This window comes from Malaya genurostris, chromosome 3 (genome assembly GCF_030247185.1).
Source record: "Malaya genurostris strain Urasoe2022 chromosome 3, Malgen_1.1, whole genome shotgun sequence".
Classification (NCBI taxonomy): domain Eukaryota; kingdom Metazoa; phylum Arthropoda; class Insecta; order Diptera; family Culicidae; genus Malaya; species Malaya genurostris.
The window spans coordinates 263,884,273-263,899,349 of NC_080572.1; the positions used below are offsets into that span (position 1 = coordinate 263,884,273).

The 15,077-nt window shown below is 36.9% G+C and overlaps 1 protein-coding gene across 17 annotated transcripts in view; it reads left to right on the top strand.

Annotated features, from left to right (window-relative positions):
• The window catches only part of LOC131436556 (calmodulin-binding transcription activator 1), a 477,355-nt gene that overhangs the window by 450,525 nt on the left and 11,753 nt on the right, over window positions 1-15,077 (top strand). For 12 of the 17 annotated variants that reach the window (XM_058605326.1, XM_058605327.1, XM_058605332.1 and 9 more), the window contains 7 exons: window positions 170-373; window positions 7,825-7,892; window positions 7,951-8,120; window positions 8,179-8,381; window positions 8,444-8,870; window positions 8,937-9,011; window positions 14,989-15,016. In XM_058605326.1, the coding sequence (XP_058461309.1) occupies window positions 170-373; window positions 7,825-7,892; window positions 7,951-8,120; window positions 8,179-8,381; window positions 8,444-8,870; window positions 8,937-9,011; window positions 14,989-15,016 (1,175 nt within the window). The remainder of the gene's footprint in view (window positions 1-169; window positions 374-7,824; window positions 7,893-7,950; window positions 8,121-8,178; window positions 8,382-8,443; window positions 8,871-8,936; window positions 9,012-14,988; window positions 15,017-15,077) is intronic. The other 5 variants (XM_058605335.1, XM_058605340.1, XM_058605333.1 and 2 more) reach the window with 4 other exon arrangements.

Consider the following 15,077-nt stretch of genomic DNA (forward strand, 5'->3'; position numbering starts at 1 on the left):
AGTCATTTTCGCTTTCGCACACTTTTATTCCGATTTTCAAAACCGAATCTTTGACTTAAGTAGTGGCTTTACTGCATTTTTTTCCATTTTCGAATTATTCAAATAAACCTCAAAACTGTATTTACGTACAACAACAACAACAACAATTCGATCGATTGAAAATGCTCAGGTGAAGTTTCAGCCGCTGAAATTAGCCCGATGAGCGAGGACCACGGCGATACTCGGCAGGACGACGAACGACATTCGGCAGCGTTCGGCGATGCTTCCAGTAGCGGTTGCTACGGATTGCACCAGCAACAGCAGCAATATCAGCAGCAACCGCAACAGCAGCACCAGGACAGTGTTGAAATGGCCTCGGGGGGAGGGACAGTAGGTTAGTTCACTTTGAAGTCTTGTTTTATTTTCTGGGTCGGTAATTTAGTTCATTTTCTATCGTTAATTTAGTATGATTTTCATTGCGGTATTTGTTTTTTTTTGTGTTGGTAATTATAATATTTGATGTGAATTTCATTTCGGCTCATTGTTTTCCTCTTCTATTCAAGTTTCATCTATCACTCTTAAAAAAATATTTAAATTTCTTAGAGGATTTCATAATAATTGTGTTATTGCGTATTTTGATTGTTTTCTATATAGTCTTGTAAATATCGATGTTTCTGTAAATAATTTTTCATAAAGAATTAAGAATATCTGTACAAACGAATCGTTTGTTGTTTTTTAATTCTGTTTCACAGTTTTGTGATTTTTTTTGTAAATATGATAAAGTCTGTAATATTCTAAAAACTAAACAAAAATGATTCCCTTAAATTAGGATGTTTGGATTTGGAAGAAAGCGTCATGCACAAATTATGTCACGCTAAATTATTTAAAATGTTATTCCTCTTCATCTCTAACTGGCACCAACAAAACTAAATTAATTTACATTTACTTAAATCATGCTACGTTTTAATTTTAGTGTCTAACGCCGTGTAATTCCAATTATTTTTAGGTGCTTCATTTTTTCTGAATATTTCCTAAACTGAAGCTCTCTTGTCGTTCAAGCACTCTTAGTTCTCCACGTTTCGTCTAAGCTTGAATAATATCGGTATCGAGAATCAAACCAGCCAGGTAACGTTTTCGGTTGCCGGCACCCCACCGTAACTTTTGTCAGAAAGCAGATAAAAACTGTCCCAGAAAGTATGGACGCAACCAAAAACCGCTACCATTTCGCAATGGTTCAATTTTCATGGCTGCGTCCTGTTGTTTACAGTCTTCTCTAACCACTTGTGCAGTTGTTTATTCGTTTTCATTAGTTTGTTTCGAAATGCGTAGACTTTCAGCAGAACAACGTCGAAAAATTGTCTACAAATGGTGCACAGAACGGGGACTGTCACTGAGAAAGATAGCAAAAATGGAAGGAGTAAGTGAAAAAGCCGTGCGAAATGCAACCAGGAAGTTCGGTGAGGATAACACCTTTGAGGATAAACCGAAAACGGGTCGAAAAAAAGGTCCTGCTAACTCTCATTTGGATAAACGTATACTGAAGGCGTTAAAGCAAAAGAAGGAGGAGAAAGAAGGAGGGCACTTCGAAATCAAATGTTCTTCGTGCTAAAGAACGTTTGAATCTTCGAACCTATAAGAAGCAGAAGCAACTAAAACGTAGTCCGAAACAAGAAGCATCGATCAGGCCGAGGGTTTGAAAGCTGTACAATACGATTTTTGTTGGAAATTTGAACTGCATAATCATGGACGACGAAACCTACGTGAAACTCGATTACAAATCCTTGCTGGGACCACAATATTATACGGTGCGAGAAGGGCAAGTGTTGAACCAGTCCGAGACATCAATTGAAGTCGAAAAATTTGGTAAGAAAGCTATAGCTGGCAAGCAATTTGTAGCTGCGGAAAGATTTCGAAACCCTTCATCACCACTGCTTCAATGAACAGCGAATATACACATCAAGGAATGTTTACAAAAACGACTTCTACCCATGATTCGAAGCCACAAGGATCCTGTTGTCTTCTGGCCAGATCTTGCTTCTTGCCACTACCCGAAATCAACGGTAGAATGGTATACTACCAAAAATGTCACTTTCGTCCCAAAAGACATGAATCCACCAAATTTCACACAACTTCGACCAATTCAAAGTGCGTCCATACTTTCTGGGACAGTCTTTAGCGTCGTTCCGACAAATGTCATGTGTGTGTAATAGCAGCACGTTCTTTTTGTGCCGAATACCGAAGCAAACATACGCTTGTACTTTTTGCTGCGTTCAAAATAAATTCCGTGAAAATCAACACAAAACTTTTTTTTCTGACTTTTTTATCATAAATTGAACAACATGAATCGGAAAGGTGAGTGGATTGAATATTTATGAGGTGAAATCGATCTATTTTGTGATTTAATACCGGATGCTATCAAAATTTCGACAAATTGTGAAAAATTGTTAGTCATATGCAGACTGCTGTCGAGACAAAGCAAGCCACAGTTTTGGCCAAACATCTAGCTACTCATACAGCAAGCAAAAACGCTAAGAAAAAACGTGGAAGACCGGCCAAATCAACACCAGAGGCGCCACCATCTAAATCATCGACCAAGAGAGCCAAGGTGAAGTCACCATCAGACAATAAAGACTTTTGTCCAAAACGCTTCCAAGAAGAAAAAAATCTGTTTTTTCTTTCAATAACTACAGTCTTTACTTATATTTTTCCATTTTTAATGAAATTTCTTAAGGTGCCGGTAGCCAAACAGCTTTTTTGAAATGGCCAAAATTTATCGCTTTACTAAATTGATAATACATTTTTTCTATCAAATGAATCAACTTAGTTTCTTAATCAGTTGTTAGCTAGAGACGTTAGCTTTCCATTGATGTATAGATGTCCGCATAATGTGCACTTAGTCAGAAGTTATGAGCTTAAAATAAAAGGGTGCCGGTAACCGTACACTCTCCCCTACTCTTCCTCCAAAGAAGGCACACAAGGTTGCTCCTAGTTTATCAGACACCGAGTTTGCGTAGCATTTCCAATCAATATTTTGTGTGAGGTCATACGAAACTTTGTTTGTCTCCGATAGTCTTGAAACCGTTTGGTGACTGAAACTACGATCGGCAGATGATCGCTACCGTGGGGATCAGGAATTGTGCAGGAATCTATGTTAGTTCTCCCGTATTTAGATTAGTCATACTGTAGTTATCGCGAATATCATAGATCGTGGTTGATCTGCGTCACATTTCAAATTATTCATGAAAATTTTAAAAGGATCCATTTTTGGGATAATACTTCTATAACTCCTCTGTCATAAAATTTTTTTAACTCGTTCGATAAATTAGTCATCGAAGGATACGATCGCTGAGAGAAGGGGCCAAATCTCAGCCAACTGCTTCAAATACTTTTTCACCGTAGACATGAAAGTAATAAAAATACTTTTAAGAGGGTCAGAAAAATGGGCTGTTGCAAAAATCCGGTCTTAAACATCAGAGAATATAATGAGACCAGCTTGGGGATTCTATTGTTTCGAAAAGTGATGGGAATTTATTCTCAGAATTGAGCTTCCTGATACCAGGAGCTTTTTGATTCGGTGTTTTGTCACAACTTCCGTTAGTTGCATTATATTTTGTGGCTCTTCGAGGTAGCTTATGAGAGGAATTAATATTCCTATTCCGATAACTATGAAGGACCGCCAAAGATTTATCTTCCAAAGGGTCGTCGGAATCAGTTGTCAAGCAAGTATCGAGGTTCGTTGTCTGTTGACGAGTCGATCTTAAGAATCTCGGCAAAAAAAACGCTAGGAATGTTTCTTTAAGGAACGTTTTTTATTCTATCTCCGCGCAGTTTGCACACGGGACATGCCGTTAGGACAATCCCCACACTTTACAACATCCTTACGGCAAAAGCCATCTGTATGAGCCTTCCCACAGTTAGCACAACGAAGCCTGTTGCACCAAATGGTAGCTGTATGCCTCAATTGGCACGAAAAGGCACACAAACTGACGAACTCGGTCCAGTAGGACGAAGTTGGACAATGTAGAGCCGAATTAAAAATAAAATTAAATCTAGAATCCTAGATAGTGTTTCGCAATTATTTGCCTATTTTTTCAAATTTGAATATGTTGATAGTAGCGTTTAACAATTGCATTTTTAATGTCATCATGATCGGTCGCGTCTCGTACACAACCCTGTATTTTTTGGCTTACCGAACCGATCCTCCCTGAGATGGGGGGTGGAAAATAGAATAAGGCTGATTTTGAGTTGTGTTTCGTGTATCGAGCAGTTGAAAGTGCAAAACTTTCTTCCTGGATAGGAATGTGAGAAGTATTTTTTTTAGTGAAAATTTCTACTCTACTCTTACCTATCAGCCTAGTCCTGTGGTGTTCTTTGATGTACCTAGCAAAAGTCTCCATGTAGCCCGATCCATGACTGCTTTTTATCAGCCACTCAAGGCCCGGATATTTCCTAAATCCCCCTTTCATTTGATCGATACTCCTTACTCGCAGTGCTCTTTTTCTTGTTCCTACCGAATCAGATTAAAGAACCATTTTCACTTGGTTGCCGTCCGGCATTCTAATGACATGAGCAGCCCATCGTAGCCATCTATACGATTCTTGATCTTGCAGCTAAAACAGTTTACAACGTTCTGATCTATGCAAGCATCCCCGAACAAACATTGCTATGCAACATATTTAAGCAGTGTGCAGAGGGGATTGAAGTCTAATCAAAAATCGTTCTGGAAGCACGTTAACGAGCAAAGGAAGGAGTCCCATCTACTTTCATATATGTTCTATGAGCAGACAAGTTCTAGCATGCAGAAAATTTGCAAAACGTTCATGACAGATTTTTCTGAGATATTTTCTAGAGAAATCCTAACACCGTACCAAATCATTCAGGCGGCACCTAATGTTCCCGTTTTGGGACAGTCAAAACCACAATTATTTTAATTCCCGTTTTATTGACCTACAATCGTACTTCTGAAATGATCAAGACACTTGAATCAATTTTGTAGGTTTATTCATGACCCTCAGAATGGAATTCCCAAAAAAACTTGTTGACTTTATTAGTGTACCTATCAGACAATTGTTTGCGGTATTTTCTGATAACTGAGTGCAGATGAAAAAAATATCTAATGCAGCTTCGCCACATCGTTTTGTTCGTATGCTATCCGTCCTCGCTACCGCTGGTTCGGACCTAACTGAAGCAAAGAAAACTAGGTTTGAGTAGACCGGGCGGTTACAGGTTTGTATGCAAGCGGCCGCCGCTAATAATAAATTATGTTATGTATTCAAAATTACCCTTTCGTAAAAAATGGCCCTTTCGGCAAAATAACCCTTTCGGCGAAATGACCCATTCGGCGAAACGACTTTCGGCGAAATGACCTATTCGGTTAAACGACTTTCGGCGAAATGGCATTCGGCGAAACAACTTTCGGGGAAATGACCCGTTCCCAATTCAATCAACATTAGTGCCAGTTCCGTAAAAAACAGCAGCCGCAAAAATATAGTCTTCATACTCTGCTGGACCCGATGGTATCCCGGCAGTTATTTTGAAGAGATGCTCTAGTGGTTTCATGGTACATCTATGTGACCTGTTACCACTGTCACTTATGACTAGAGTTTTCTGGAAATCTTTTTGTATGTTTCCTGTATACAAGGAAGAAGACAAGAAGAATATCGACAACTATCGTGGTAGCCAAAAAGATGTACGGACTTTCGGTAGTTCGTTCCACTCGTGTCGGTCCGCGCTCTTCGAATCACACCATGTCGCAACCTCCTCCCAGACTCAAAGAGACTCAAGAGCGTCCCAGATACTTGGATGTAGCATATCACTCTATCCATCGTTGACCAATCACGACAGATTATCCGGAAAACCGCTACATATCCGCTACAGTATATTACTCTAACATTCTATTTATCGTTTTTTTTTCAAAGTTTTCTTTTACGTTGGATAGTAAAAGAAGGGGCTGAGGTCCAATAGGAGATGTGGTATCCGGCGGTAAAAGAAGATCCACTGGGTTCCTGCTTCCATGCCGTAAAACGTCACAATTGCAGGAGTTTCTCTTTTCTACTAAACTTTCATTTGGTTCAACAGAGTGTTTTATTTATTTTTAATTTTTTGAGACACTGTTTTCTTATCTATTCTTTCAAGCTTTTAAGAATAGTTTTATCTGGAGAAAAACTTCTTTCTTCGTGTTATTTCTCGTTCTTCAGCACTAAAGGTTGTTGTGAGCTCAATTCATACGCGTTTCTCATCATTTATTCTCATGTGGTGATTCATTAGCGGTGCTTTCATTGGAAGTTTTCCGCTTAGTTGTTGTTTGTAGTTTTATTTATTTCATACGCCTCTTTCATTAACTAACTTAAATTAAATTATGAATTGCATATTCTAAGACGTCTGGAATGGCACACATATATTCAACTAAATAAGCTGTTTAATGCTTTGTTTAGTGTTTGTGTGACCAACTAGGAATCTGTCCGGGAGAAATACGAAGAAGTCTGAGTATATTTTGGGTCGTTCGAATGGCCAAGTCTGAAATCTTTTCGGTTCAAACGTCTTGGTTGCTTTAGATATTTTCAATTAAATAAATTTAAGTCTCTGGGTGTTTACTGTGAAAGTCAGTTATGAGATACAAGGCAAGTTCAAAATTTATCTTGGAACTGTTTGATTGTCAGTAGCTTCAGATAATAAAGTTTCACTGTGAGACAAACCGAAGAACACTAAACTAGAGCGATTGTTGTTTGTAAGAATCGACTCCGCATCTTCAAATAAAATGATTCCTTATTTATCTCTCGATAACCGACTGCCAAGAGATTGTGGAAAAAAATTGCAAGTTTAAAAATCAACAGTTTTGTCAGAAATTTACCAATACATTTTGTCTATTACAAATCAGACGCCTATTATTGTCATTTCCATGTTGTCAATTCCTCGGTCACTAGTAGCAACAAGTGTTGAACTAACAATTCATCCCTTCATACAGTGACCTACATATGCTACCAGTGTATCACATATGCTTTTGTATCACATTGAAAAGAGCTCATTATATACACTGTACATTTTGAGTAGGCTCTGTCAAATTGAAAATTCATGTAATCAAGTCGCCTCCCTCTTCTAACGTGACACAATTTATGCATGACTCCTGTAAGTAAAATAAGTAATAAAGTAAATAATAAAGTAAAACATAAATTCAATTTATTTTTTTCAAGCGAAATAATAAACAAGTAACAAGTGGTTTAGATATGTTTCGTAGCTTGATAAACGTTTTTATTTAATTTGTATTTTAAACATTATAAATTCCAATTCTTGTTGGATAACTGAGTTTGATTTACATTTTTTTTTGTTATACGAAATTGCACTTTTCAAGTGATTTTATTTATTATTGAAAAAGTCACCAAAATGAAGACACGTTTTCATTAACGGCACACTTCAAATTTTGTCTAAACATTTAAAATCATAAGTTGCTCTCATGATATGTCCTGGTTTCATCTGCTTTCTAAAAAAAACAGATTTAAACTTCACTTAAAAATCACTCAAACTCACTTTTAAATACCTTTTATGTGATACTAATGTAAGGTAAGTATTGCAGTATTATTGCATGTAAAAATTTGATGTTTTTGCTCCGCTTTCGCTAGAATGTAGTTTGTAGATTTCGAATCTAAGAAATATTCTTGTATCCTGTGATGGATTACTAGAATTGTGGAAGTGATATGTTGTGAATTTGTTTCGGTAACTTAGAATTTAGTGTTGCCCACCAAGATCGATCCACTACTGTTCTTATCGATGTAACTTATCATCCGATGTGTAGATTTAAAATCATTCGTTGGTTGATCACTAAAATATGTCATCTATTTCTACTTCTAGGGGACAATGACGCCAAAGTATTGACACTAGCTGAGCAAATTATTGCAGCAATGCCAGAGCGAATAAAGGTAGCAGTTAATTTCCCAATAAACGAACTATCGATCTATTTACGTATTTATATTTCAGAATGAATCTGAGGAAATCATGTCTTTGGGCAGCCCGATGCCAGAAACACTTAGCGAAGACACATCCGGGATGAGTATTCTGAACGACTCCTTCATGGAGCCGCTGCTGGACTCGTTGCCCTCATCACAGTTTGAGGAGTTCAATTTTGAGTTCAGCGATCATAATTACCGGTAAGTGAATGCTCATTAGATGGGCCCAATTGGTAACTAAAGCGGATCAATTTCCCAGATATCACGATGTTGGTACACCGTGCTCCAGTTTAAGTCCGGCTTCATCGGGACCACTTCAGTCTCCTGCTAGCTATTCGATCCCGCAGGATCCACCAGTTTGTTCTCCCAGTCCTCCACCAACGACGCAAGATTTTACCGAATTTCTACAAACCACAAATTCGAACCCCTTCGAAAAGGACTTTTCTAATCTCAAGTTAAATGGTAAAACATAACACGTTAATCGTTCATCGAATGTCTTAGTTTATCATTTTTCATTCTATTAGAACGTGAACAACGCGAACTGTACGAGGCAGCCAAGTGCATCCAGAAAGCCTATCGCTCGTATAAAGGTCGCAAAAGCCGCATGGAAGAACAGGACAAGGAACGTTCGGCTGCCGTAGTTATCCAGAACTACTACCGCCGTTACAAACAGTACGCTTACTATCGTCAGATGACCCAGGCAGCTGTTATCATACAGAACGGTTACCGATCGTACTGCGAAAATAAGCGATTCAAAAAATCACAATCTGTCCAATCGAATCCATCTGGTAGTGGAAGCGGTGAAAGCCCCGAGGAGGCGGCTTCTTCATCCCAGTGCATACAGAGCTACTATCGAACCTACAAGAACGAACAGAGACAGCAACAGTCGCCCCAGCAGCAACAGAACAATCAAGGTTCCTCCAAGGAACCGAGTCCATCCGGGCCGCTGAAGTGAGTTTGTGCACTGGGATCCGACCGTAGAATCGAAAAATTACAAACGTTTTTTTTTTCTTTTAGGCGAACCTATTCACAACGAACACAAAACCAAGCCGCTAGGAAAATTCAGCAGTTTATGAGACAATCGAAAAATAAGTAAGTTTTAAATGTTATTTTGTTTTATCATTTGTTTCAAGTCATATCGTTCGTTGGGAGCCCCATCAATGATTTTCGTACCGCTGGAGTGATATAAAAGTGAAATGTTTCAAGTGTGTGAAGTAGTTCACGTACAATCTTCTATGATTATATTGTATGCGAGTTTGCATGACACTATGCAACTTCGTATCAAAATCTGTTGAATTCACTATTAGTCGATGGTTTATCGATGATCATTTCAACCTTGTAATCAATGATAATAAATGAAACCAAAACGGATTCTTTTGCAAATTCCATTTAAACAGTATTATTTGTTATGAAATGCTTACAGTTTTCGTACTAACTTTGTTCAAACTAATCAATGGTACCAAATTTTCTTTCTATGAATTAAAATGAATATTAAAAATGGATCGGTTTCATTAAATACGAAACTTCTCTTATATAAAAGCATCACAGTTCAATTTATTGCATCCACATGCTACATTAAACCAACTGTTTCATTCATCGACAGGGACTATCTGATTGCTACGCATTGTTTGGCTATTATTTTATTTTAGAGATTTTAATTTCGTTGAAAATTATGAAAAATACGATCGGCCTGTCGTGTTAAACAAATCATGTTACTATTTTATTCTCATTCAGTAGTTTTGATACCTCGTGGGTAAAAAGTGCATATGACTTTTTGTCATATTTTTTCATTCTATTCTATTCCCCTGTTTTTTTCTGTCTGATTGATGAAGCGATTTATTTATTCCGTAGTTTCCATAATGTCGCCAATACTGACTTTAATTTTATATTTTAGTTTAGCCTTTAACCAACGCCTACAGGGAGAATGTACCGTAAAACTTATTTATTCCACCAGTAGTGGTAATATTAGTACCATTCCGGAGCTTTTTAACTGTTGCAAACCGAAATCGGGGACCATTATAACCGAAGGGAGTTTGTTTGTTCCAGAATCTTCCAATCGTAATAGTTCTTAGATAAACTCAAAGATTTCGTACACTATTTTCAGGGGGTCGGAAGAGTCGAAATTTTAGCCATCATTTACACGATCAACACAATAGAACAATTATACGATTACAGCAACAAGTTATTGGAATTGAGATGTTTCCGCTTATCTTATTGGAATGTTATTCCTCGATATATTTAATAGCGCTCTTTGAGTTGAATTTAGATTTGTGATAAGCGATTGAGTGATTTTCGAGAAATTGTTCATTTTCTCACACATCCTGTCTTCTGGAACCGGACGTCGGACCAGGAAAATCTTCATTGAGCTTTTCGTTTTCCCGGGAACATTAACCCTCCGTCTGACAGATATTTTTATACCTTCGGTCTGACTGATGGGTCTGGCCAGACCCCTGTTCATTACCATGTATTTCTACGCATTTCGGTGTACACTGGGGTCTCTTTTTACGCGGTTTTTTTTAATACGGTTTCTTTTTACGCGACTTTTTTACGCGGATTTCCGATGTTACGCGGTTTTTTTATGCGTATTTCCAAAGTTACGCGGTTGCAGTGTTGTGTACGAGACTCGACCGATCATGATGACATTAAAAATACAATTTTGAAACTCTCCTATCAACAAATTGAAATTTGAAAAATAGGCATATAATGGCGAAACACTATCTAGTATTCTAGAGCTAATTTTAGGAATTGATTTATCAGCGTTCGAGCGTTTAGTAGAATAATTTCACAAGAATATTTTTTTAGAATTAAATGGTAATTTTATTCTAGTAATTTTTGGAAGTGAGAACCTTCAGTTACTAATATATCAAGTGCGTTTAAGAAGTATTTATAATAATACTTGTAACAAAAGTTTTTTTTTGCAAACTTCCGCTTTTGTTAGTAAATCGATATTTCTGTTCACGACAAACGCCACCGGTGATTTGTTTGCTATGTTTGATGTCTGTTATTAAGTAACGTTGAATAAGTGTCAGTAATAATAATATGTTTACTGGCACTTGTGTCCTATGAATTCTACTTTCATTTGTAAACTGAGATGCAGATATGATGAATCTAGCAGCCAATACTAACAGAACATTCGCTAATTTTTTTATACACAGACGTATGTTTGTTTCCGTACCATTTCCTCAGGCCAAGTATTCGTTTACACACTATGTTCAGCAGTGAATTGGCAAAGAATACTAATAATAGAATCGAAAGAACAAAAAAGCAAACAAAAAGACAAACGTACGCTTTTATGTTTAGGTATGAATGAACACGTGTCTATGTACGATGTGAACTTAAATGGAGATTAGAATGGAGAAATACAACAAAAACATTTAAAAATATTATAAACATATATTATATCTTATGTCTTTCTATACAAAATGTATGGGGTCCAGGATGACTAATGGTATCTAGTCAGATCGAGGGTAATGTTTCAAACCAGTCGTTTATCGTCCTTTTCGAGGACACTGTCTATATTGCAATTTGCATGGATTGATAGCCAATTAAATTTTAGGAAGCTACCTGAAACCTCAAGTCGATAGATAAATTATAAATATATTAAATTGATGGTACAAAACGAAAACGGTCTGGCTAGACCCATCAGTCAGACGAAGGGTTAATTTTATATGCGAGTATTATCAGGTCACTCACTCACTCACAGACATTTTTGATGCCAAAAGGCTTAGAATTGCATGAAACGTCGAGATTTAGTGTCATCTCGAAAAAAATTTTTTTTAAATAAGTTAACTTTTTGGGACTTAGAAAAAATATAAAAAAAAGTTCCAAGAAAGTTGATTTTTTCAAATAATTTTTTTGATGATACTAAATTTCGATGTTTCATGCAGTTTTAAGAGTTTCGGCATCAACAAAAATTTTCGATTTTGGAAATTTCATGTACTCCCCCCTATGGTGCTTTTTCAAGATCGAAAATTGTCAAACCTTTACCACCGGGCAGCACCCCTTAAGAATGTCCGATTTAGGTCAAATTTTGCATGAAGGCTTTTTTCGAGGTGCTTAAATTTTGAGCACTAGAACTTAACAAAAATAGAGGTGATCCCAAAATTTTGGCACCCTTATATATATAAGAGCGGTAAAAATCAACGTGTTTTGTCGGTTACGTCACTTATACCATCATATATCGCGAACAAAAAGTCACAACCATTTGATCTTCGAACTTGATCAATGGCCCGACAGTAGCTTTCAAACGAGCCAAAGTTTGTTCAAATCGGTTCAGCCATCTCTGAGAAAATTGAGCGCGTTCAAATATATTCGAAAAGTGCACACACATACACACACATACATACATACATACACACACAGTCGAATGGTATATAACACTATGGGTCTCCGAGGCTCCGTTCGAAAGTCGGTTTTTCCAGCAATTCTAATACCTTTCTATAGAGAAAGGCAAAAATGGTCCTATGGGCTAATGATGATGGCACATCCGAATCCGATTTCCGATTTTCAGATAATTTATTGCACAATATCCAATATATGGGACAGACTGTTTTTTCACCCCTGAAGGGGTAGTTTTGTCGTGTTTTTTTTAGTATTCTTCCCGTGTTCTGGACCACTTAAACTATCGAAAAAAAATTCCGGCATTTTTCGAAGAATCATGCAATTAAGGGTTAAATAAGTAAACTCACCGTGGCTATATAAGAACCCAATTTTTAGTTCTGGATATGTCCGACGTGGTTAAATCGATGTTTTCGAGTTTGATTCAAATAAAGAATAAATTGATTTCATTGACTAATGTGGGATTTTTTTCCGAACACGACGTCTTGTTCTAGAGTTACATAGTGTTAAAAATATCAAACCGTCATAAAATTGACAACCCAAAAGTAGAACAAAACTTTCGAAATGGGTCTAAAAGATAGTCCAATCCATAAGTCTTGTAAATAGATGATCACAAGTCTTTTTAAAACGGTTTTTTTCATACGTCTATTTTTGCGCGAATTTTAGAAGTTATGCGGTTGTAATTTTATGCAAGCTATTAAAGTTACGCTGTTATTTTTGTACGAATCTTCGAGGTTAAAAAGATTTTGGATCTACTTTCCGGAGCTGTACGGTTTTTGCCTTTCTAATATAGAAAGGCTATGCAATCACTTTGAAAACCGACTTTTTAACCGAGACCCGGAGGGCCGAATGTCATATACTATTTGTTTCAGCTCGACGAACTGAGCGAACGTCTGTGTACGTAAATCTAACAAAAATATGAACTCACTTTTCTTGGTGATGGCTGAACCGATTTTCACAAACTAAGATTCAAGTGAAAGGTCTAATGGTTCCATAGCCTACTATTGAATTTCATTTCGATCTGACTTCAGGTTCCGGAGTTACATGGTAATATGTGAAAATTGAAGAAAAAGTGTGCGTTCGATTTTCTCTGAAACAGCTCAACCGATTTCCACAAACTAGGATTCAAATGATAAGTGGAAAATTACCAATTTCATTAGTATTTTTTCATAAACGATGATCAAAAACAGGTACAAATCCCATAAAACAGTCTGATAAATTCTTCTAGATTGCTGAGCGTGTTAGGTTGTGGTCATAAAAGCTTAATTCGGCACTATTGGTTTCCCCTTTTCCTGTTCCGAAAGCTCCGAAAGTAGTGAAGAAAAACTCCAAATGTAGAATTCACTTCGATTTTTCAGCGACGCTTGAACCGATTTTCATAAATTTTAGTTTAAATTAAAACTCACATTCACCCTTATTCTGAATATCGACGTATTGATTTTTCGATCGAATGTGGTTCGATCGAATCCTAGTTACCTTTGATTTTGCTACATTTAGGAATACAAAGTTTACATATCGCCATAAAGAATGACAATATGTACCACACCGAAAGAAGAAGAAAACACAAACGATGCATGCTTTGTTCTATTTCGTACACGCTATGAAGAAATCGAAAAGGTTATGGATGTCTGCTACTAGTGCGTAATATTGGTAAAATACGTTGATGCGGTTGATAAAAATTATAGCTGTTTTATGATCAGTACGACCGAAAGAATAAAAGAATGGCAATGAATTCAAATTTATTTGAAAAAATATGAAATTTTCACATCCGGTAGTGTCATCTGAATCCGGTTTCGGAAGAATTGGAAATGGTGATTAAAAACTGCAAAAGGGTCTCACTCACTTTCCTTCAAGATGGCCAAATCGATTTTCACAAACTCATAGATTCAAAGGATAAATCTTACAGTTTCATACGGAATTCTTAAATTTGTTGTGGAAACTACTTCCGGTTTCGGAACTGCAAGGTAAACAGGATTTGTAGAGTTTGTTAGATTAGGTCCGAACAAACTTTCCTATTTCTATTCAATGAACAGTTGTTTTTGCGAATTTCACAGTAATATTTTTGATGTTATGAGTAATATGAGAAAGGCATTACACCACTAGGTGGATTTATTTTTCGATTTTGTATGTGACGTATTAAGCACCAACTCGAACAAATGCTGGCAGCACCCACTCAGAACGTTTTGTTTGAAATAGTTAGTATGTACTTTGCATCTGAATTATATCGAAGAACTCTTTGCAAAGATGATACTCGACTGTACTGAAGCAACTTAGCAATATCGATCGGAGAACGGTCACTCGAAGACTTCGGACATGTGCGTTGATATGTGAATGAAAGCCTGGCGCTTTTTATCTGTCAAATCTCATCTAAACTAACGTCTGTTGTTCTAAGCCGACGACCAGGGGTCCACAAATATCTGATAAAATTATGATATCTATGCAATTTGTATTTACTAAGAATCAAGTTTATACGAACGGTATCGTTCTAGATTCGTATTCTAGTCAATTTTGTTATGTTTCTGCCATTACCCGCCCGCTTTTTTTTCTGACCGACGAAGCGACCCGTGCTTTCATTTTAATTTCAACCTCGCCGAAAATATTCCTGAGTAGAGAACTGGACCTAATCAGACGATTTTATACAATGTTCAAGTAACCGTGACCATCTCGTTTCATTAACATTTTCCTACCTTACCTTTCACTGCTTTCAATAACGGAACTTAAATTTTATAAGTACATGGGATGAACAGATGACGACCGTGGTAAGATTTTGTTCCGGTGAATTTAATTCTGTATAATGCTACTATATCTCGATACTGAGTT